We start from the raw sequence: 23,688 nt of genomic DNA, 5'->3' as shown, positions 1-23,688 counted from the left end.
AGGGAAGGGGAACAGAAGGGGAGGGAAAAGGAGGGAAAGGAAGGGAAGGGGAAGAGGGGAGAGGAAAAGGAAGGGGAGGGGAGCGGAGGGGAGGGGATGATGACATACTATCAGGGACCCATCTGCCCCTTCCTCTAGGTTGAAATTCAAAAATGTTCCCAGCAAAAGAACAGAGTCTTGTTCAGTCTGGATGGGGGGCAGGCTGGGGGGGAGGGGTTGCTACACGGCGCCCAGGCTGATTGTGCTCTGCATTTGCAGGGCAGTCCCAGTCCCCCACCACACCCAAATAGCACTGCCCCACACGCATGACCCCGTAGATCCTGCTCTCTTTGGATGCCAGCCACTGACCCCCCAACCCGGCTGGCAGGGGAGGCTGCGGACGGAGGGGCCACATCCTCTAAATAAACAGACACCCAGGGGTCCCACAGGTTCTCAAGAAGTATTGAGCTCATCCACTGGCCAAAGAACCCACATGCTTCTAAGAGACATCGGGAGAGACAAGACATGAAATGTATCCAAGATGCCGCCAAAGCTGCTGGCTGCATCGGAGAAATCTCAAAACAAAATACATTCATAATACAGCAGGTGTATTATATACACCAGGTATAATACATCAGGTACTAGTGGCTCACACCTGTCATCCCAGTGACTCAGGAGGCTGAGATCTGAGGATCATGGCTCAAAGCCAGCCTGGGAAGGAAAGTCTGTGCAACTCTGATCTCCAATGAACCACTAGAAAACCAGAAGTGGTGCTGTGGCTCAAGTGGTACAGCACCAGCCTTGAACTCACCACACAATTCTGTACTGCCACCTACACACTTGGGAGACCTCAGCCTATTATGATCATGGGTGAGCAAGGAAGCCATTCCATCCCATGGATTTTCAGACAATGATCATAAACCTGTCCCTTAGCTCTTTTGCTAGAGACCTAGTGCTGTACCACTTGAGCCCAGCTCCATTTCTGATTTTCTAGTGGTTCATTGGAAATAAGAGTCTCGAGGATTTTTATGCCTCTGCTGGTTTTGAACCTCAATCCTCAAATTTCAGAGAAACTGGGGTTCCAGGCATGAGCAATAGGCACCTGGATTCTCCTGAATTTTTTACCCTAGCTGATCTAGAAACTCCATCCTCCCAATCTCTGCCTCAGGTGTAGCTAGAATGATAGGAGAAAGTGACAACACCTGGCTTCACATCCTTTCTGGAAAGCTCCTTTAAAAACAACAATGATTAAAAAACCCATCACTGAAACAGCACTCCCGCCGGCCATTCTTGAGTAGGGAGAATCACAGTCAATCTCCACATAGAGTCCGAATACACAGACAGAATGCAGGCAGAGACAGGCGCAGGAGAGTAGACGGTCTCCCAGATGCACAGGGGGGCGCTGGGGACATATGTACAGCAGGAAAGGGGAAGGTGGAGAGGACAGCGGCCAGAACTCAGCCTTGTGGGAAACAGGATCACCACGTGCGGGGCAATTTCCCGCCCTCTTGTCCTCCACAAAGTACATCAAAACCTGGAAATGGGCTATTTTGCAGGAATTCTAGTCATTCATTCGAACCAAATCAGCCTTGTGTGATGTGCGAAGAGACAAGGCTCTAGAAGGGCACTTTGGGGGACGTCCCAAAGCCAGTGCGGATAAGGAGTTCCTTCACTTACAATGTAAACCGTGCCTTACACCCCCAGCAGGCCACACACCAGGAGCTCAACTCTCAGGAGACCTACTCGGAAACCTGGCTGGTATCAGTGCCACCCCAAGTTCTGCAGCCCCTGTCTCTGTGCCTCTGAAGGGCAGCGAGAATCACACAAGGCCAGTCTCCTGAGGCCTCCACGTATGAACCTGACACAGAATGCCAAGGGCCAGCCACGAGCCTCCAAGGACATCTATCCCATCAGCACCGTAGCTGCCGGAAGTCACCACCAGCAGAGACCAGTCACAAGTACCAATGGGAGACTATCCTAGTCAGATTCACACCAAAGGCCTGTAGAGCTTTCACCCCACCCTTTATTTTTTTATTTTTTCAAAAACATTAATGATCTCAAGTTCCCTATGTCTAGAAACCTACTTGTGTTTTCCCTTAAGTGCTCTCATCTTGCTTTCTGTAAATAAATGTGGATTCACCAGCAAAACAGACTCCAGGAGAAGGTTCTTGAAAGGATCGTGTGTATTTCAGAAGTAACCTTCTTGGGTTTTTCTTCTTGAAACCAAAGCACCTTTGTAAATAGGCACAGAATAAATTTTAAAAGAAAACAGCTGGGCGCCAATGGCTCATGCCTGTGATCCTAGCTACTCAGAAGGCTGAGGTCTGAGGATCATCGTTCGAAGCCAGCATGAGCAAGAAAGTCCCTGTGAGACTCTTATCTCCAATGAACCACTCGAAAACCAGAAGTGGCGCTGTGGCTCAAGTGGTAGAGTGCTAGCCTTGAGCACAAGGAGGCTCAGGGACAGCGCCCAGGCCCTGAGTTCAAGTCCCATGACCAACTAAATAAATAAGAGGTCGGGAAGATTAAGGAAGTAAGATCGTGTTTGTTCCAGAAAACGGAAGGACAGAGAGAGGACCTGGGATGACGAAGGGGTGAAAAACCCTCATAAGACCTGACCCCAAAACCACTTAGGAAAAATGCTAGGAACAGAGATGAGGACAGGAGTTCGAGGACAGACATGCTCAGAGCTTATTTCTAGCTGAGGAGAACAATCAAGAATTGCAGCGGACACCCCCTTTGGGATGCAACTAGAGGAGAGAAGAGCTTTGAAATGGAGTTGGAGGAATTTGGGGAAACAGCATCCACACAGAAGGATGAAGCTAGATGAAGACCGAATGACCAACACAGGTGCAATTGGTTCAGCCCTCCTCCTACATGACTACAGCTAGACCGGCAAGGCCTTCCCTCCCTTCAAGTCTAGTCTCCGTCTCACTCCAGTAGATTCTACGTGCCCCTCCCTATGATAGGGCACCTGCGGCCCAGAACCCTAGGTAGGCCAAAGTGGAATTGTTCTCAAGTCATTTCCAGCAGAGGTGGGTGCAAATCAAACAAATAATGACCCTTGAGTTTCATCAACAATTCCTGGAGTTTCTAACAAGGAGAAACACACACACACAAGCAAGGCTCCCATTCTGACACTCCAGAGGCACACCTGGCCTGCCTGGTAGGAACTCCCAGCCATGGTCACTCAGTCTGTCTGTGATCACTGCCCCTGCCTAGGTGGAGCCCACCAGCCAAGGTCTGAAAACACAGATCCATGAGGCGTGACTTGATTTCCCTGAATATTGTAGAACCTACCACACACACCCGAAAACCCAGATTACACTCACTACCACTCCTCCCCAACCCACCTCCACCAACAGGCATCCAGAAGAAAAATAGCAGAAAAGAAATAGGTAAATAAATGAATGCACTGGGCTTTGTTCAGGAACACAGATCCATAAATCTTGATCTTGATTGGCTTTTTTTTCTTTTTCCTACCTCTGTACATCTGGGTTCCCATTTATTTTAAAACACAGAAAGGAGGAAGCCAAAAAAGGTGGTTGTGCAAAAACGACGAAGCCAGCCAGGCTAACCATCAGTGATTATAGCCACAGTCAGGTGAGCAAAGGTGTCTCTTAAGGCTTCCTCCTCCTCCTCCTTGCTCTTCCTCCTCCTCATTCCTCCTTCTCTTTTTCTTTTTCTCCTCCTCTTCCTCTCCTGCTCCTTATTCTTCCTCCTCACTCTTCCTCCTTCCCCTCTTTACTCTTCCACCAACCTCTATTTTGACATCCGCATGACCTGATGGGGCCCCAGAAGACGGGAGGAGGGAAGTGCTTTTATCTCCAATGAGCCGGCAGAGAGGTGGGAAGTAGAGCTGTGGCTCTAGTTCAAGGCCAAGGAAGCTCTCACCTACAACTCTCTCCCACCCCCCTACAACACCCGGAAGTCCAGTGAAGGATTCTGACCACCATGTCCACCTCCCACCCCCAGCCAGGCCTGACATCTATAGATCCACCTTGGCCTCTCCTCAGTTCCCCTCTTGCTCTGGCCTCAAAGGCATAGTCTTGTGCCTCTACCTCCAGGCGCTGCCCTTCAGAGACCCCTAAAAATTCATCCCCAACAGTTCCAGCCCCAGAGTACCACATCTGGCCTTCAGGCTAAAGGCCAGGTATGAGAGCTTGCACCTGTAATCCCAGCTATGCCAAAGGTATGCATGGGAAGATCACCATCTGAGGTCCCCTACCTGAATAAAAGCAGCTAAAGTGAAAAGGGCTGGGTGCCCAGCTAGTGGAGGAAAGCACCCACCCATTGAGTGAGTGAGAGAAAGAGAGAGCTAGAGAGGGGGGGGAGAGCAAGTGAGCACATCTTCAGCTGAGCCTCGCTTCGTGTTTGTGAATTGTCTTTCCGAATGCAAACCACAGCGTGGAGATTCGAAGGTGAAAAATCAATTTGGGGGCGGCATCTGTCCAAACCACAACCCCAGGGGCTGGGTGCTTCCGTGCGTGGGGTCTGCCCCCGCCCCTTCCTCTGTCCACATTGAGGAAGGAAGTGCTACAGGATTGGGACACGCCCAGAGGTTGTCCTGGGCACCCCCCTTCTGTCCAATCCCCCCCACACCCCTCACCCGGCCTGCTCTGCACCCCCAGTGAAAGTGGCCAGTGTGTGCACGGCACGGCCTTCACCACTCCAGAAACACAGGGGCCCAGGCCAGCCCCTCGCTGTGAACAGCCAGGCCTGGGCCCCCATCCAACTCTGTCTTGGCCGAGAGTCAACCAGCAGCTTCCCTTTCTTCCTCCTGGCCAGCAAGAAAGCCAGTGGCCAGGGAGGAAGCTTGCTTCGTGTGTCCTTCACTAGCCCCTCAGCTGGACAGCTCTGGTGCGGCTAGATCAGGGAGCCGGCCCCCTTCCCGCTGGCCAGAGAATGCATGCACGTGCCCCTCGTTATGTGTCTCCCTGAGTGGGGGTGCAGAACACGGAGGGCTGGGCCCTCCACCAGCTCCTTCTCCCTGTGTCCTTCCTCCTCCTCCTGAAACCACTCTCTCCTCCTTTCCTGCAATTCATCCTTCAGGGGGAAACTGAAATATGGGTGGGGAACATGTGGCTCTGGCCTGTCACCTGAGGAGCTCAGAAGGCTGAGACAGGAGGATCGTGGGTCAAAGCCAGCCTAGATAGAAAAACTCTGTGAGACTCTTATCTCCAAGGCACCAGCAAAAAGCCAGAAGTGAGGCTGTGGCTCAAATGATAAAGCACTAGCCTTGAGCAAAAGACAGTATCCAGGTCCTGAGTTCAAGCCCCAGGATCTGCATCAGAAAACAACCAACAACAACAAAGGAAGGGGAGGCACAGAAATGAGGCGACAGAGGGTGAACAAAGGCAGCCGTGGTCCTCAGTGGACACCACGTGGAGAATGAACTCTACCACTCCTGGATGGGGACGGGAGGAAGAAACTGGGGGAGAGAGCGAGGGAAGAGAAGACATGGTCCACAGAAAAACGAGCTCACAACCCAACTGATGTAACTGTCACCCTTCTGCACGTCATCTTTATCATCACAATAAAAAATCAATTGTGGGCTGGGAAGGAGGCTCAGTGGTAGAGTTCTTGCCTTGCATGCCTGAGGCCCTAGGTTCAATTCCTCAGCACCACATAAGCAAAAAAGCTGGAAGTGGCGCTGTGGCTCAAGTGGTAGAGTGCTAACCTTGAGCTGAAGAACTGAGGGACAGTGCCCAGGCCCAGAATTCAGGCCCCAACCAGCAAAAAAAAAAAAAAATTAATTGTAATATGGACTATCCCTCTCTCCCCACACACTCTTCCTGAGATATCTCACCCGGCCCTGAGATGGTCTCCAAGCACTCTGTTCCCACAGTGCTAGAAGGCAGAGAACAGAGTCCAGCCCCAGTGGTCACCCCATGTTTGGCAAATCTGTCTGTAGCAGGTATTTATTGAATAGTTGAATAGAGAAATCACACACACACACACACACACACACACACACACACTTAGAAAAGACAGAAGTTGGGCACCAGTGGCTCACACCTGCAATACCAGCCACTCAGGAGGCTGAGATCTGAGGGTCAATATTCAAAGCCAGCCTAGGCCAGGAAGGTCTGTGAGACCAAAAAGCAAGAGGTGGAGGTGTGACTCAAGAGGCAGAGCCGCCAGCATTGAGCAAAATCAAAATTAATTAATTAATTAAAAATTAAAAAAAACTCAGGGGCAGCGCTCAAGCCCCACAACTGGCACCAAAAAAAAAAAATCTAATTAACTAAAAGAAGACAATGTGAAAGAGAAGAGATGCCAAGATATCAGATAAGATCAATTACAAAGGGGGGGACCCAAAGAAAGAATAAGAAAGCAAATCACCCATTAAAAGAAGACCCACTGGACATGGGTACTGAGGAGCCGCCAGCCCTGAGGCAAATCAACCTGGAGACCCTGGGCCTCACTTTCCCCCATCTCTTAAATGAGAAGCCGGCAGTGGACATCTTTCTAGCAGGTCAGAGCTGGACGTTTCCGGTTTCCTCTAATCCACCAGACCAGACAACCCCTGCCCCCAGCTTCATTAACTCATTCATTCCTTCACTTAGTCCACACGTGTGTATTTCATTAGGTGCTACTAGTCACTCAACAATGTTAAATACAAGTGCTGAATTGAAATCTCTCTCCGCGCCCTGGAGAAGTTCACATACTTCCCGTTCTCCAGCAGGGTGCGTGAAGAGAATTTCGGGGCACCAAGTACACCCAAAATCCTGAGCAGGTGCCGGTAGCTTCGAGAAGGCCCAGAGAAAGGCCACAAGGCCACTAACCTGGGAGGAGCATGGACATCCAACCACGAGCACGCCCTTCCAGCTCATACCACCACTCTCCCATTCCTGCCCCCAGGGGCTGAGGCACCCAATGGGTTTTGTGCCACCGCCAGGGCCTGGGCAGGCCCTGAAGCCCACCCCTCTCTGGACTGCCTGCTGCTGGCCCAGCCCCGGCATCCTGGAAGAGGACATCAATCCCACCACTAATCTCCTGTCTCTGGAGAATCCCTTGTGGTTGAAAGAGGAGATCCACTCTAATAAAATGTGAACAACTCATTAGACCCATAACTCCCCTTTTGATCTCTATTTACAGAGAGGGTAGGGGAGGGGGGTGGAGGGACTCCACGAGGATGGGGCTGTGCACACCCAATGGCAGAGAAGGGAAAATGGGAGTCAACTGTGAGGAAGAGCTTTCTAGAATTGTCAGGGAAGCTTGGAGGATGGGGCTGAAAAACAAAACAAAACAGAAGAGCCTTGCCTGGCCAAGACCATCCACACCCCACCCCCTTGGGTCAACCTTTATCTTTGTAGTTCAAAAGAGGAACTGCAGGGGGGGGAAGGAGGCATGTCTCCGTTGATAGAGTGCCAGCCAATAGGGTCAGGGACCAAGTTCAAATTCAAAATGGAAAAAGGAAAGAGAAGCACACTAGCTTGGAACCACCAACCCAACACACAGCCACAGAGGCGTGATAGATTGCCAGCCAATAGGGGTCAGGGACCAAGTTCAGGCCAAGTTCAAAACGGTAAAGGAAGAAAGCACACTAGCTTGGAACCACCATGCCCAACCACACATAGCCACAGAGGGTGCCTTGGGAGCTTGGCTACGTGCCACTAGAGGGTTGTCTCCGTTGATAGAGTGCCAGCCAATAGGGTCAGGGACCAAGTTCAAGTTCAAAACGGAAAAAGGAAAGAGAAGCACACTAGCTTGGAACCACCACGCCCAACCACACACAGTCAAACGGCCAGTTCTCCCTGCCCCTTCCTCACACCCTGCCTCAGACAACTGAAGGGACGTCAGCCCACAGAGGGGAGCACAGATGTCATTGTCAGTTGATTCTTGAACAGCGAAACATAAAATGCCATCATCATCTTCCCTGTCCTCTCCCGCCCCATCCTCAAATCCAGCAGAGATGAGAAGGATCTGGAAAGATGTCTTATGATGTAAAAAACATGCTGAGAGCCAGATCCACTCAGCCTGCTTCTCCCTGCTGAAGATCACTTCCTCCATCTGCTGATTTCAGCCCCGGTGCTGTTCCCTACCTGGCCTCCCCTGCACCAGGCCCTACCCATGGGGGCCATGAGGCCAAAAGCCAAGAGGACAGGGAAGAATCTGCTGCCATCTTTCTAGATGCAAGGTCCTACAGTTCCCTCCGCCTCCAGTAGGAGCCGCTCTTCTCAACCAGACTAAATAAAAGAAGGAGGAGAAAGAAGCCAGGCACCAGCAGCTCACACCTGTCATCCAAGCTACTGAGATCTGAGGATAGAGGTTCAAAGCCAGCCCGGGTGGGAAAGTCTGTGAGTCTCTTGTCTCCAGTAAATTACTGGGAAAAGGTTGGAGGTAGTGGTGCTGTGGTTCAAGTGGTAGAGCACTCACCTTGAGCTCAAGCCCGCAGTGACAGCACCCAGGCACAGAGCTCAAGCCCCACAACAGCCAAAAAAAGCAACTGGTGTGCAGAGGGGGTGATTTTTCGAGAGGGATTTTTCTCCTCCCTTCCCTATCCTGCCATTTATCCTCACTTACTCCTCTGCCTGCTGCATCACCCCTAAGAAAAAAATCACCCAGTAGCAGAGGCAGACTTTCAGACAAGACAGGCTTCCTAGAGCCAAGGCCAATGAGTGAGAAGAGGAGGCAGGCCGGAGCCCATGGGCCACCATCTCCATGCAGGGACCCCAGCCCGGCAACCCAGAAACACGGCCCCCAGGGGGGCTGGGACTCCTCGCTTCACAGCACCACTGACCCTTCCTGGGAAGTCTTGGTTTCCTATTAATTTCTTGTCTTAATTGCATACCATGCGTGCTCCTCATTGCTGTTGCTATTAAAACTACTTTTGCTCCCACCAGCAACCTCGTCATGCATGACAGGGGGGAGGGGGCAGGAGGAGACAAAAAGCCAACCCAACTGGCAATTCATGCAGCCAGGAGGAGAGGAGAACAAAGGCTCCCCCCTCACCCCGACCCCTCGTCTTGGGGGTCCCCCCCACCCCACAAAGGCCCACCTGTGGCCACTCCCCCAAAGGCCTTGGCCAGTCGGAACCCCTCACCCCCACTCGGGTCCTGCCCCTCCACATTCTCCTCATGCCCTTTCTCTTCTCTTCCTCTGCACCCACCTTCTGTCACCCCTCCCTCCCCATTGCTGGTGGGTCCTGGGGTCCACACATGACAGCTGGAAACCTGGCTTTGTCCTACTGGGTGAGTGGGGAGGGACGGGGGCTGAGACCCTGCCATCGCCCCAACCCACTCCACGCCAATCACTGGGAGACCCAAAGGTACTCACCTGCGAACTCTACCTGCAATCATGGCCCACCCCACCCCTGCCTCTGAGCTATTCTGAAGAAAGATGAAGAGTTCTCCCAGCCCACCTCCTTCCTGGAGCAAGCAGGTGGAGAAGCCAGCTGAGGGACCTCCAAAGTGAGCAAGCACCTCGAGGATGTGTGGAGGCGGTGGGACTCGAACCTCTCACTCTGAGACACCTCGGGCACAGACTGGAGTCTCACACACACTCTGAAACAAGAGGAGATGACTGGGCATCTGGCTGACATCCATCCGCCCTTTCTGGCCAATTCTTTTTTTTTTTTTTTAATAATCATCTACTACAGGGCAGAGGGACGAGCGCCTTCCGTTGACTCTCCATCTCAATGGTTCCAAAGCATTGCTGATTCGCTTTTTTAAGACCAGAGATGGGAAAATAAGTAACACACATAAAGAAAGGGATGAGATATCGGGAAAGCATTATTGATGATTCTGCTCTAGATTCCTTCCAGACCTTGATCCCAAGCTCAGGCTGGTGTGTACCTGTTCCCTGAGTTTGCAGCTGTCTGTTGAGTGAGGCAGGAAGGTGGGCCCTGGAAGATCAGAAGCTCCAGCTGTTGCCACCCCTAGCTGGGTCGTGATCCCATCTTGTTTTTCCCTCAAGAGTTACCTTGGCTTGCCCAAGTGGCTCATAGAAGAATCATTTCACTAAGTCTTTCTTCAGCTCTCCTCCCCCGCCCCCACACACACATGCACACACACATTAAGATGCTGCCTAACCGACATTTTGCCATATTGTGAAAATGGATGAAAGGGGAAGGTGGGGGAAATGGAAGTATCCATGCGATTTTCAGGGCTGGTAAGACACACACACACACACACACACCACACACGCACGTACGTGCGGGGTCAGTACCATCCCTTTGTTCAGCACAAAAGCTCTCTCACGTGTGGACTCCCTTCCCACACACCCTGCATTTTGAACTCAGGGAGAGAGCCATTTGCAACTGAGGAGCTCCAGCAGTTTGCCCCCAAAAAATAGGGAGGGAAGGGGGAGGTGGGAGGAATGTGTGGGTATAAATAGATGTGTAGACACAGGAGAAATTTACAGCTCAGAGAGAGAACACATGGTGTGGAGGATGATTGAAAAACATAAAGAAATAAAGAAATCTCCCCCCCCCCACACACACAAATCCAAATGAAAAAGCAGATTACAGACACAGTCCCTCCTTGCCCAGCTCAGGATTTTAAGGTCTCCCTCAGCGACCCCCTAGGGGGGGTGGAACCTGGCAATCCTGCCTCTCCAGCCAGCCTGGACCCCTGGGCGACCTGGCCTCCAGGGATGGGAGGCAGCACGGGACCAGCAGTCTGCCCTCGAGATGGCCGCAGTGACCCTTGCTGTAATCCTCTCTCCTGATTTTTAATGTAAGGGTGCAGATCATTAGGATGGGGTGGAAAGATGGAGCCAGGAGATAGGGGGGTGGGGGTGGGGGTGGAGACATTAGGCAGAAGGGGAGAAGTGGGGGGGGTTGGAATCTAGATAGCTGGAGCACATGGGCTGGGGAGGAGGCTCAGTCGTAGAGCGCTTGCCTTGCATGCATGAGGCCCTGGGTTCGATTCCCCAGCACCACATAAGCAAAAAGAAAAAAGCCGGAAGTGGCGCTGTGGATCAAGTGGTAGAGCGCTAGCCTTGAGCTTAAAAAGCTGAGGGACAGTGCCCAGGCCCAGAGTTCAGGCCCCACGACCGGACCCCCCCCCCAAAAAAAGAAAAAAGAATAGATAGCTGGAGCTCTTGGCGAAGACAATGGCATTTAACTAGAAAATCATCATTCACCCAGACGCCTACCCACCCTCCCACCTGCCCCCTGCCAGGATCCCCCAATAAAACCTGTTTGATGATGGAGGGGAAAGAGGCCGCCTTCTTTGTTAGAAGTCTTCCCCCCCCCCAAAAAAAAGCATTATTTTTCAGATCCGTTTTTTGGGGTGAGAGACCCAAAAATAAATGAATAAAGAATCACTTGAAGGGAATGAATAGTAGAGACCCCTTTTGTGTGTGTGTGTGTGGTCCGGGAAGGGGACAGGGGTGCGGGGAGCCCCTTGAGCCCTGTGAGGAGTGGGGGGGGGCACGGCCGGCGCGGGGCTCACCTGTATGGGTAAGAGCCGAACCTGTAGCCCGGCCGGTCAGGGCAGCGGCCAGCATTGGTGGGTGGCTCAGGCCTGGGGTGCTGCCTGTCATATCCACTTGGGAGGGAGCCAGGGAGCTTGCATGGAAATCTGGCCCTGGGGTCCGAGGGCACGGTGGGGCGGCCCCAGCATGGGTGGCGGGGTGGCGGGCCGGTGGGCTGGCGGGCAGTCCAGTGGGTCGGTCGGTGGGTGGCCCCGGTTCCCCCCTCCAGTGGCCCGAGGGTGGGGCTCCTACTGTCGGTGGGGCTCCGCGCCTGGCTCTTCTTCCTGACCCTCCTCTTCCTCACAGAGGCTCAGCAGTGGAAGCTTGGGGTGGAGCAGCAGGGAGCCAGCTGTGTCCCCCTGGCGGCGGTGGAGCATGGCGCCGCCGCCCCTTCCTAGGGGGGGGGAAGAGAGAGAGAAAGAGGGTCAGTGTGGAGGGGGGCGTGCTCCAGGAGACATCCCAAGTGGGTAGCAGTGGAGGGGGAGAACCGCACCCCGAGTGCGTGTGTGTGTGTAAGGGGGGGCGCAGGGCAGCGCCGGGACGGGCGACCCGAGGGGGTCGGGGGGCGGGGGGGGGGGGAGGCGCGCACACGGGCACGCGCGGGCCAGCACCGGCAGTCACTCACACTGGCTTCGGCTGATGCGGCCGAAGCCCCGGGCTGTGGGGGCTGACAGGTAGGGGGCACCCGGATCATGGCTGCGCTGGCGGCTGCGGCGGTGGCGGCGGCGGGGCCTCCTCCTCCTCCTCTCATTCCTCCTTTATCTCCTTCCTCCTCTCCTTCCTCCTTTTCCTCCTTCCTCCTCTTCTTCCTCCTCTCCTTCCTCCTCCTCCTACCCTGGCTTGTGCAGACAGCTCTGCAGGTGCCCGTGCCACAACCGGGGCTCCGCTCGCAGGCCTGTGCTGGCTCACACACGCTCAGCCCCGCAGGCCCCCGCCGTGCTCCCGCCCCCCCCCCCCCGCGCGCGCTGCCGCTGCCATTCCCCCCGCCCTTACGCATATGCGCACTGCCCGCTGTCCCCTGCGCACGCCCCCACCACCATCCCCCTTGCGCACTGTCCCGCCCCTTCTGCACGCACGCGTCCTCAGGGGCTTCACCTGCCATGCCAGCCCCGTGCAGGACCCGGGAGAAGGGAGGGATCCCCAGGGCCCAGGGGGATCCCCAGGGCCCAGCCCCGGCCCCGCCCCCGAAACCCGCAGAGAACCACAACAAGCCCCCCGGGATCCCCTCGACCCCCAAAACCCGCAGAGATCGACAGCGAGGTCCCCGCAGCCCAGCCCCGCCCCCCGCAGGCCCGACCCTGGGCGCTCACCGCGGCTCCGTGCGCGCGGGCGGGGGTTGGGGTCAAGGGTCGGGCCGCCTCCCTCCCGTGGCAGGTTTACCTCAGTTGGTTGATTGGCGTCTGGAGCACTCTGGGAGGAACCGGGCGGCGCGGCAGCACCCCAGGACCGCACAGGAGGCCGGGCCATGGCTGGATTTGGGGTTCACACCCCCGAGGCTGCACACACAGCACACGCAGGCGCGTGCCCCACCAGCGGGCCTGCACCCCCGCCTCTGCCCTGCGGGATCGCGAGCACCCTAGCTGGGGGCGGCGGCCCACATCAAGCGCCAGGCACTGGGTCGAACTGGGGGATACCCGAGGCCAAACCCCAGTTGGCGGAGCCTCCTGCTGGCCGCTGAGGCGATGAAGGGGCCCAGGCCGTGGGCGGGGCTGCCCCTGGGTGCCTCTGATTGGCTAAACTCCTCCGTGGGGGCCTCTGATAGGTTGAGAGGTATGATTGACAGGCGGTAATTTGCATACGGTGGCCTTGGCCAGGTGGCCAGGCGCATGCTAGGCTTGGTTCCAGCCTTTTAGGAGCCTAGGCGCAGCCGAGGGCCACCGCCATCTCCCCTGGAACCCGTATCAGAGCCCAGGCTGGGAAGTCTGCGGGGTTCTCCAGAGTTCCAGCTAACCAGCACAAAACCCGGAGTGGAGCTGTGGTTCAAGCGGTGCAGCGCCAGCCTCAAGGGGAAAGTGCAGCCTGCAGGCCCAAAATTCAAGGCCCGGAGTTTGATCCCTGGGAAGGTGCAGACTGAGATAAGTGCAAGCAGGATGGGGGGTCCAGGGCACCCCGCAGTCCCCAGCCTCCCCGACACTCGAGCTGGAATCACACCTGTCACGCCTGTTCACACGGTTCACAGTTCACACCCGCTCGTTCGCGTGCAGACCGTCTGTCTCGGGTGGGTGCTCTGTCGCCAAGCCAGGCCCCGGCCCACTTTGCACCGGCTTCCTGTGCAGGACCTAGCAGGACTGCGGCCCGCTGGTTCTAGACTTCTCCTTAAAATCGGAATGGCAACCCGGCTTTGTCCACAGGGGACTATGTCCAGCCGATTTTGCTGCCCCTTGCTGGGCCTCCAGACTCCGGCCTCCAGATCTCAGCGAGGACTCCAGACATGATCCTCCAGATCTCAGCCTCCTGTGTAACTAGGATGACAGGTGTGAGCCACTGACACCCGGCTACTTTTACACATTTTTACAAACAACTTGGCCTCTGTGAACCACAGACCTTTCATTAAAACTATATCAGGAGCCAGGCAGCTTTTTCAAATCTGAAACGCCATTCCTTGATGTGACAAATTATGATGTCCTGGCACACCTCCTCACCACCCCAAAGGAAAGTGCGTTCTAATGAGACAAGGGGTCTGACTGTATTCCCCAGCAATGCTTATTGAGAAAAACAAATTCTCACCGAGGACTGAGAGAGAGGCAATGCCAGATACATACATACATACATACATACATACATACATACATACATACATACATACATACATACATACATACATGCATGCATGCATGCATGCAATACAGAGTGCCTCTTTCTGTATGTCTATAATGTATATGCATATACGTTAGCTTGTATTAGTATTACAGGTGTTTCATTGTACATTTCCACACAGATTATCAATATATTGCAGTCCCACCCCTTCTAGCACTCTTTCTCCCCTTCCCAGAACAATTTCAACAGGTTTTTTCCTTCCACTTTCACAGTTGCCAGCAATCTACTTTAATCCATTTATCTATCCCACAGCTTCACATCCAGAAAGAGCAAGGAGATGAACAGGGCAATTGTGACTTGTTCTTGTACCAGAAAGTCTTTCTCTCTCTGGGGCAAGCTACCAACAACCTAAGTCTCTAAGGAGCTGATTCGAGCTTCATAAATAACATCTCACTAAACCCGTTTCCAGTTCAACTTGCGCTTGCATTCAGCTTCATCTCCAGAGTGCTCAGCATCACTTTCAAAATACCCAGCCAAAGGGGCTGGGGGTAGGGTGGGGGTGGAGAAGGGGACAGGGAAAACTAGGTTGAGATCACCAAGGATCATGATTAAAATATCCTTGGGCCAGGCACTGGTGTCTCATGCCTGTCATCTCAACTACTCAGGAGGCTGAGATCTGAGGATTGGCTGTTCAAAGCCAGCCCGGGCAGGAAAGTCCATGAGATTCTGATCTCCAATGAACCACCAGAAACCAGAAGTGGAGTTGTGGTTCAAGTGGTAGAGCACCAGCCTTGGGTGAAAAAGCTCAAAGACAGTACCCAGGCCCTGAGTTCAAGCCTCAGGACCAGCATATACACCAAATATACATAAATGTATAAGCAAAAATCAATAATGACCATTATTGACCATGATTCATTATATAAATCATTACTCCCTTGGGATGCCCCACATAGTGAACAATGGAAACAAAAGGTTTTTCATGCAAGTCATAAATGCTGAAGGAATGACAGGAGAAAATTGCTAATTTCCAACCTCACGTGTAATAATTATCAGTGAATGCTAGTAAATGCTTTTCCGATGATAGCCGTAGGCAAGGCACAGTTACTTGTGTCTGAGTCGCTTTCTTTTGTTCCTTCTGGATTAGCATAAATTAATTGCACATAGGGATTTTATTGTCATATTTACATCTATGTGTCTAGTGTACTAACATCAAATTGCCTGAGCTTTTTTCATTCAAGGTTGCCACTCTACCACTTGAGCCACAGCTCCACTTTGGGTTTTGTTGGTAGTTCCTTGGAGATAAGAGTCTCCCGGACTTTTCCTGCCCAGGCTGGCTTTCAACTGTGATCCTCAGATCTCAGCTTCCTGAGTCTCTGGGATGACAGGTATGTAACTTTTTTAAAATTCAATCATAATAAAAGGCTAAAAGGACCCGAGTTCAATTCCCTGTACAAGCACAAAAAAATTAAAAATTTTAATTTTCCCAGTGTATAAGAATGTGGGGCTTTCTGACAGTGGATATTTCTGTGTGTCTTTAGAGATTTTTTTCATTGTGGTTTTCATTTCACTTTCTGGAACGTTTTTGGTTTTAGAGGATGCTGCTACACTCCTGGGAAGAGATTTTCCTTGGCTCCTTGTCCTGTGCCCCCTTTATCTGGGTTTGAGTCTGCACTAGCACTGTCAAGCTGAACGTAGCCCATCCTTCCTCCTGAACATGTTTATTTAGCATGGTGTTATTGAAATTTTCTGAAGGCCTGGTAAAATTTGCTATTGACACCAGCTGGCACTGGGGTGGCACTGTAGGAAGATTTTTAATTACTAATTCAACCTCTATATATTTCAGACCTATTTAGACTTCTATTTCTTCTTGGGAATTTTTTTTTGAGAATTTGTATCCTTCTGGAATATTAACTATTTCACCTAACTTGCCTAATTTGTTGCATTAAATAAAAATAGCTCTGAATAGTGCCAGATGCTGGTGGCTCACACCTGTCATCCTAGCTACTCAGGACACTGAGATCTGAGGATCGTGGTTGGAAGCCAGCTCAGGCAGGAAAGTCCGTGAAACTCTGATCTCCAATGAACCACCAAGAAAAGTTGGAACTGGAGGTGTGGCTCAAGTGATAGAGCACCAGCCTTGAACCAAAGAACTTCAAGGACAGCACCCAGGCCCTGAGTTCAAGCCCCAGGACTGGCATCAAAGAGAAAGGGGTGAGAGGGAACAGAGAGAGAGAAAAGGAAGGAAGGGAAAAAAAAGACAGACATGGGAAATCCACTTGGGTCTTTGTGAGAATGATAGACAAAGTTTTGACCTAACTAAGCATTGTTCAATTGTGCCAAGATGTGGAGCACAATTTAGTGGCCCTCCTGTGGTCATTCAAGGCCTGTGGCTTTTGTGTCTCAAGTACTAGGATGTTCCCTGATGCAGTGCAGTTCAAACAGCCACAAACCAGCCAATAAGCCCCAATGCAAGGCAAGACAAGGCCTCTTAGAATCCTTCCCTGGGCTGATGGAACCCACTAGTAAAGGGCTGCTTGTCCTTCACAGGGCTGGGGGGGGGTCTGTCTGTCCCCTGTCCTCTTGTCTCTGAGGGTGGGGCCAGCTCATGTCGATCCTGAAAAGGCCCAGTTAAGTCCTGCTGTCTGAGACTGGCCAGGTGCTGAGCCGCCTTTGTGGAGGCCTTCTGCTGGAATGTTTGCAGAGAATGGAAGGCAGCAGGGTGTGCCCAAGCTATTGTGTCAGAAAAGTCACCAGCCAAGAAAGCAAGGACACATGCCCTCGACAAACACGTCCAAGCCCTGCGCCCAGAAAGGGGGCCTAGAGCTAGGAACAGCTGGGGACAGCTGGCAGCCTCAGTACACCAGCATGGAGAACATGAAGAAAACCCACAGGGGACACGATGGACAGCAAGGTGGTCCGGGCCGGCCCCAGGGATGGATTTGCTAACCTGTGCTCTTCTTCAGTCCAGGCTGGCCCAGTGAGAACAAGAACTGCCCCGTAGTCTGTATCTTCATCCCAGCCACTCAAGAGGCTGAGATTGGAGGATCGTGGTGAGAAGCTCAGCAGGAAAGTCCTTATCTCCAATGAACCTTCAAAAGGCCAGAAGTGGAGCTGTGGCTCAAGTGATAGAGCACCAGCCTTGAGCACAAAAGTGGAGAACGGTGCCCAGACCCTGAGTTCAAGACAGAGGATTGGCACTCACTCACACACACACACACACACACACACACACACACACACACACACACACACACACACACACACTCACCCCAAAATGTTAAAATATCAAATTTGAGAAACCAAGTTAAACAGCACCCAAGACTAGATACTTCGTTTGGCCTGAGGAAGTTCACTGTGAATCTCTGAGGACACATGGGCAGCTTTTGTGATGATTTTGACCCCTGACCCCAGGAGACCATCAGGATCTCATGAAATGGTAATGTTCTTCCCAGACTCAGAGTGAGGCCCAGTGTATGATCTTTTTTCTTTTTTTTCTTTGTCGATTGTGGGGCTTGAACTCAGGGCCTGGGCACTTCCCTGAGCTCTTCTGCCCAAGGCTGGCGCTCTACCACTTGAGCCACAACTCTCTATCTGCCCTTATTTATTTATTTAATTTGGTGGTTCCTTGCAGATAAGAGTCTCATGATCTTCCCTGGCTCAGGCTGGCCTCAAACCTTGATCCACAGATCTGAGCCTCCAGAGTAGCTAGGATGACAGGCGGGAGCCACCAGCAATAGGCTGTGATGATTTCTTAAAGCAACAATAGAAAACGGATAACCGAAACTGCAGGTATCTTCCCTCTGCCCCTGCCCATCTGCCTTTTTGACACTTGTATCAACATAGAACGATTTGGAATCAACCCTGAGAGTAGCTGAGCTATGTATTCTGTCCACAGCTCCTGTCCACGGTTCCTGTCCACAGCTCCTGTCTACCTTTTGAAGCCTTGTATGAATCTGAGACAGAATAATGTTAAATAACATGTTGGGTGGCCCAGAAAGAGACCCATGCCATTAGTTAATGAGAAGAAGAGATAGTAACTAATGAAGACAACTAATTGAGTTTTTGGATCCCTGTGGAGTGGGAGGAATCCAGGAGAGCTGACCTACACTACACAGATTCACCAGAGACTTAATATGAATCAAAATGGCAATTCATCATGTTAAATGTAGGGCATATCTTCCCAGTGGTTAAAGTGTCTATGTCCATAAGAAAGGAAACCTTCCTGTGATCAGATCAACTGGTAGATTTAATTAAATAGGCCTACAGCGACTGATTGGTTGAGGATGGGAGCAAAGATGGGTGATCGCTGCGGGTGTCATTGGCTGTGCTGATCAGACCCTGCCAGCTGCCCGGCTCTTCACTGCCCTTGCAAGAATTCTACAAGCCAGGCGCCTGTCATCCCAGCTACTCAGGAGGCTGAAATCTGAGGATCACAGTTCAAAGCCAGCCAGGGCAGGAAAGTCCATAAGAGTCTTGACTCCAATAAACTACCAAAAAACCAGAAGTTGCACTGTGGCTTAAGTTGGTAGAGGGCCTGCTTTGAGCAAAAGAGCTCAGAGATAGTGCCCAGGCCCTGAGTTCAAGACCCATGACCACCAAAAAAACAGAGAGAATAGCTGTCTTACAGTATTGACATGCTTGTGGGACCAAGTGACAAGACGTGTTCCGACCCTACACTCCTGTGTGAACTTAGAGCTCTAGAGACTTGAGCCATTCCACTCTGTGAGTGTGTGTGTGTGTGTGTGTGCGCCAGTCATAGATCTTGAACTCAGGGCCTAGGCACTGTCCCTGAGCTCTTCAGCTCAAGGCTGGCACTCTACCACTTGAGCCACAGTGCCACTTCTGGTTTTCTGGTGGCTCATTGGCAGTAAAGTCTCACGGACTTTCCTGCTCAGGCAGGCTTTGAACCCTGATCCTCAGATCTCAGCATCAGGCCCTCAGATCTCCCCAGATCCACACCAGGAGCCCAAGCCAGCACTGTGCAATATCCCAGTGCTGTCCGCATCAACCTCGCTCAACCTTGAGGAAGACTGGTCGCCCCTTGAGCTGAGGAAGATGCTGAAATCAGGGGCCTGGGGCAGGGTGGTAGCCGTCGTGTGCTTTCACCCATGTTTTGACTCCTATCACCTTCCACTGGCCGAGACACTTATCACAAGCACTCAGGCAAACAGAGTCCTCCTCCCTCTCCAACAAGGTACTGATTCTCAGTCCTGGGAAGCCAAGCCCCACTGCCTTCGGTAGGATCGCTGTAGGAAAGGGAAGCAGGGAGGACAAGGGGTGGGGTGGGGGGGGGACTCAGCTGACCCACAATGGCTCCTGACGGAGAGCAGAGCTGAGTGGGGCCTCCCAGGCTGTCTCCCCCTCATCTAGTAACTGAACAGAAGCCAGCACAGAAATCTTTCTTTGGGAAAACTTTAAATAAAGAAGAGCTCCATCTCCTAGGAAACCACTCCCCTCCTCGTTGTGTCTCTGCTCAGAAAAGATGTCCAGCATTCTCTCTTCCCCTCCCCCACTTGTTCTAACACCCCATGCCATGCCTTCTCCAAAAAATCACACACACACACACACACACACACACACAAATCACCCAGTCACACAAGGCACCACAAGCGCTCAGTGTCAACCACGACTGTGGCCAACCCAGACCCCAACGCACCAGCAAGGCCCAGCACCCACTTGGAAAAGATGATGGGGGATTTCAGACATGCTGTACCTAGAAGCATCGAGATCCACGGGGAACAGATGGCACAGGAAAGAGACTGCAACTCCACCTTCCCACCCGGCCATGACCTTCAGAATTCAGCAAAGGCCTCATCATTATTCTCAGAGCAGGCGAAGCTGAGACTCATGTCTCCCAGATTTGGGGAGGGAGGTTGTACCCACTCGCATGTTCTGGTGGAATGGTGAGGCAGGGGATGAAAGGCCTACAAGGAATGGCCAGCACCCCAGGTTTAAGCGAGGAAACTGCAGAAGAGGGGACTGTGGTGTTGGAGGGGAGGAGTCTCAAGAAAAGTTGAAGGTGGCTGGTGCTTGGTAGCTCATGCCTGTCATCCCAGCTACTCAGGAAGCTGAGATCTGAGGATCACAGTCCAAAGCCAGACCTGGCAAGGAAAGTCTGTGAGATTCTCATCTCCAGTTAGCTGCCCAAAAGACTGTGACTTAATATGCTAGGGTGCTAGCCTTGAGGGGAAAAAAAAAAGCTTAGGGACAGTGTCCAGGCCCTGAGTTCAAGCCCCACAATGAGCAAGTAATAATAATAATAGTGATAAGAACCTTGTTTTCTTCACTTGGTTTAACACAAGGGCTAGTCCAGGTGACGTGGCTACAAGGTAAAATACATTTCTTTTCATCTAAATGCTCTTTGGGTGCTTTGCTTGCGAATTCAGTGCAGTCTCCAAGTATACAAAAAAGAAAAAGGAAAAAAAATGTGAAATTAAAAGACCAAAGAGGAGAGTAATTGGATGGCTCCATTTGGGAGGGACAAGAAAGCATGTGCAAAAGAAAATGTGCTTAAAAGCCAAAGCAAGCCAGGGTCTTTTATTTCGCCCATGGCACAAGCAATTGGACGAGCTGCCTCCTCTGTGTGGTCAGTGCAAAGAGGAAATGGTTTTGAAACAGTGGAAATGTGCCAGGTTCACAGCCACCTTGGAAGAAATAAAACTCAGGGCCTGGGACACTGTCCCTTGGCTTTTTGTTTTATGCTCAAGGCTGGCGCTCTACCACTTGAACCACAACCCTGCATCCAGCATTTTGCAGTCCAGTGGAGCTAAGAGTCTCATGGACTTTCCCAACCTGGGCTAGCCTCAAACTGTGATCCTCAGATCTCACCCTCTTGAGTAGCTGGGAAGACAGACATGAGCCACTGACGCTCATATGATATATATTTCCTGTTGCTTCACTCTGTTCTGGTTAGCTATAGCCAGAGAATGCCACCCGTAGAGGTAGCTGGATAAGAGAAAGCCACCGGTGGCTGGGCCTTAGCATTCTGCGTGCATGGTTGGTGCCTCATGAAACCTCAAGTGGAGACCCAGGACTGAGAACCCGGAGGACCTGCTTCATCTGTTGTCATGTTACCCCACTTCACAGCCCAAGGCCTGGATGGAGATCTCACCCAGCCACGGGCAGGCAGAGTCAGAACCACAGGGCTCTACCTGGATCACACATGACACAGACAAGACACCAGGAGCAGCCACAGGAGCATGCCTGGGTGTGGTTCAGTAAGCTTCTCTGCTACTTCTTTGCTCCTGTCCCAACTGTCTGCTCCCTACTCCTTCCTCCCCACTGCCTCCCCTACCTCCCACACCATCTGGGCAGCCTGGCTTCCATGCTCCAGGCTTCCAGGTGGCCCTTGCAGATCCCGGACCACAGAGAGCTGCGTGGACTGGAGTGGGCAGCCGTGGACTGGCTGGCTTATTCAGTGTTTGCCTGCCTGCTTGGTTGGTTGATGGTTGGCTTTTTGGCTGGTTAATTCATTGGTTGGTTGGCAGTTGGTTCATTCATTCACGCATTCATTGGTGATTGGTTTGTTGGTGATTGGATGTTTGGTGAGTTGGTTAGCTGGTTAGTAATTGGTTTATTCACTCATTTGTTGGCAGTGGGTAAGTAGCTTGATGGTTAGATGTTTTTGGTTAGTTTTAGCTAGTTGGCTGGTTGGTTAGTAGTTCATGGCTCATTCATTTGTTGTTGGTTGGTTGGTAGTTGGATGTTTATTCTTTCATTGGTTATTGGTTAGTTGGTTGGATGTTTTTTGGGTTAGTTTTGGCTGGTCAGTTGGTTGGTTAGTAGTTGATGCTCATTTATTTGTTGATGGTTGGTTAGTTGGATGTTTATTCTTTCATTGGTTATTGGTTAGCTGGTTGGATGTTTATCTAGTCAGTTGGTTGCTTAGTAGTTGATGGCTCATTCATTAGTGATTGTTTGGTTTGTTGGCTGGTTAGTAGTTGATAGTTCATTCATTCACTCACTGGTGATTGTTTAGTTGGTTAGTTAGTACTTGATGGCTCATTCATTCATTCATTGGTGATTGGTTAGTTGGTTAGTAGTTGCTGGTCATTCATTCATTCATTGGTAATTGGCAGGTTCATTCATTCAACTGTTCTCTTCCTCTTCCTTGAGGGACAAAGCTTCTAAACTCAGCAAAATGGAGGTTCTGCTCACCCTCATCTTTATGTTTCTTTCCTGCATGGGAACTGTCCACTGAGTTCTCCTGGGCAGTGATCCTTAGATCTCAGCCTCTTGAGTAGCTGGGAAGACAGGCATGAGCCACTGATGCTCATATGACATATGAGCAAGGCAGTGGCACCAGCTCCGTACTGCTGGGCTAAGCTTCCCGGCTGCGAACCGAGTGAATTAAAACCATGGTGGGGGGGGGGGTGCAAGGACAAAAAAAAAAGTCCAAAAAATGAGAATCAGCCCTATTTCCAGTGCTAGCTTTCTGATGACAATCGTGCTTGAGGAAACCGTAGTTCAACAGTGGAAATGCACAGCTCACTTGCGGTCTGCAATGCAATGTGGGATGGGACGACTTGGGGTACAGGGAGCCAGTTAGAGGCTGATGTGGGAAAGAGGATTGGAGAGAAATAGAACACCAAAAGATTTTTCTGGGGCTCGCACCAAGATTTGAATCTAGAGCCTCATTCTTCCAAGGCAGAAGCACTACCATTTGAAACATAAGCTCAAATACTTTTTTCCTTAGGTTCTATTTTTTTTCCAGAAAGGGCATCATGCTTTTGCCTGGGCCTGCCTCAAACCTTGATCCTCCTACCTACACCTCCCATATAGCTGAGATTATAGACATGTGCCACCATGCTCTTTCTATTGAGGTGGGGGGTGGGGCAGGCAGTCTCACTAACTTTTTGCAAAAGCTGGCCTGGAACCATGAGCCTCCTTGCATAGCTGGGATTACAGGCATGAGTCACTGGTGGCCGGTGATGCAGAGATTTTCTGTCTACCATTGGTTGGACCCATAGATGTGGCCCAGGTGAATATGGAAGGCTGGCTGTCTTTGGTTTGGGGAAGTCATGTAAGGTTTATCAGTGAAGTCTGACCTCATGACTCTTCTGTGTGTGTGGGACTGGACCACAAGCAATGTTTAAAGCCCCTGAGAGTCATGGCAGTGACCCCCTCAGGGAAAACATGACCCCTGCTGTGACAGAACGAAGAAATCCTGGACCCAGATGCATCAGATATGTGGTGATATGATGTCCTTTTCCTGACATTGATGTCCGGCTTGCTTGCTTCTCATAAGAACCATTCTTCGAGGGTAAATGGGTTGAATTCTTGCAGCAATCAGGAACGGAACACTTACAGTAATTGACATAATTAAGGTACCAAATGAGGAAGAGAGAAAGGTCCATGAAAGATCTCCAAGGGGAAGACTTACTTATTTATACAGTCTTTATTGAGTGTTTACTGGGTTGTATGTGGGTTTTTTTTTTAAATTTCACCAGGCAACTGATGGACCAAAATAACTCAAGAATGATCTCAGCTTCTAAGGTGGTCAGATTTGTGAAAAGGAAAAATAGTGAG

General features: G+C 51.6%; 1 protein-coding gene across 1 annotated transcript in view; it reads right to left on the bottom strand.

Moving 5' to 3' along the window:
• LOC138822955 (anaphase-promoting complex subunit 4-like) overlaps nt 1-12,154 on the bottom strand; it is a 47,468-nt gene extending 35,314 nt beyond the window's left edge. Inside the window, 2 exon segments of the mRNA XM_070015912.1 lie at nt 11,382-11,698; nt 12,029-12,154. Of these exon segments, the coding sequence (XP_069872013.1) occupies nt 11,382-11,698; nt 12,029-12,154 (443 nt within the window).
• Between the last annotated feature and the right edge of the window lie 11,534 nt (nt 12,155-23,688).

This window comes from Dipodomys merriami, unplaced genomic scaffold, assembly GCF_024711535.1.
Source record: "Dipodomys merriami isolate MVZ:Mamm:240054 unplaced genomic scaffold, mDipMer1.0.p SCAF_1194, whole genome shotgun sequence".
Classification (NCBI taxonomy): domain Eukaryota; kingdom Metazoa; phylum Chordata; class Mammalia; order Rodentia; family Heteromyidae; genus Dipodomys; species Dipodomys merriami.
This window is presented reverse-complemented; position numbering and strand designations above follow the sequence as displayed.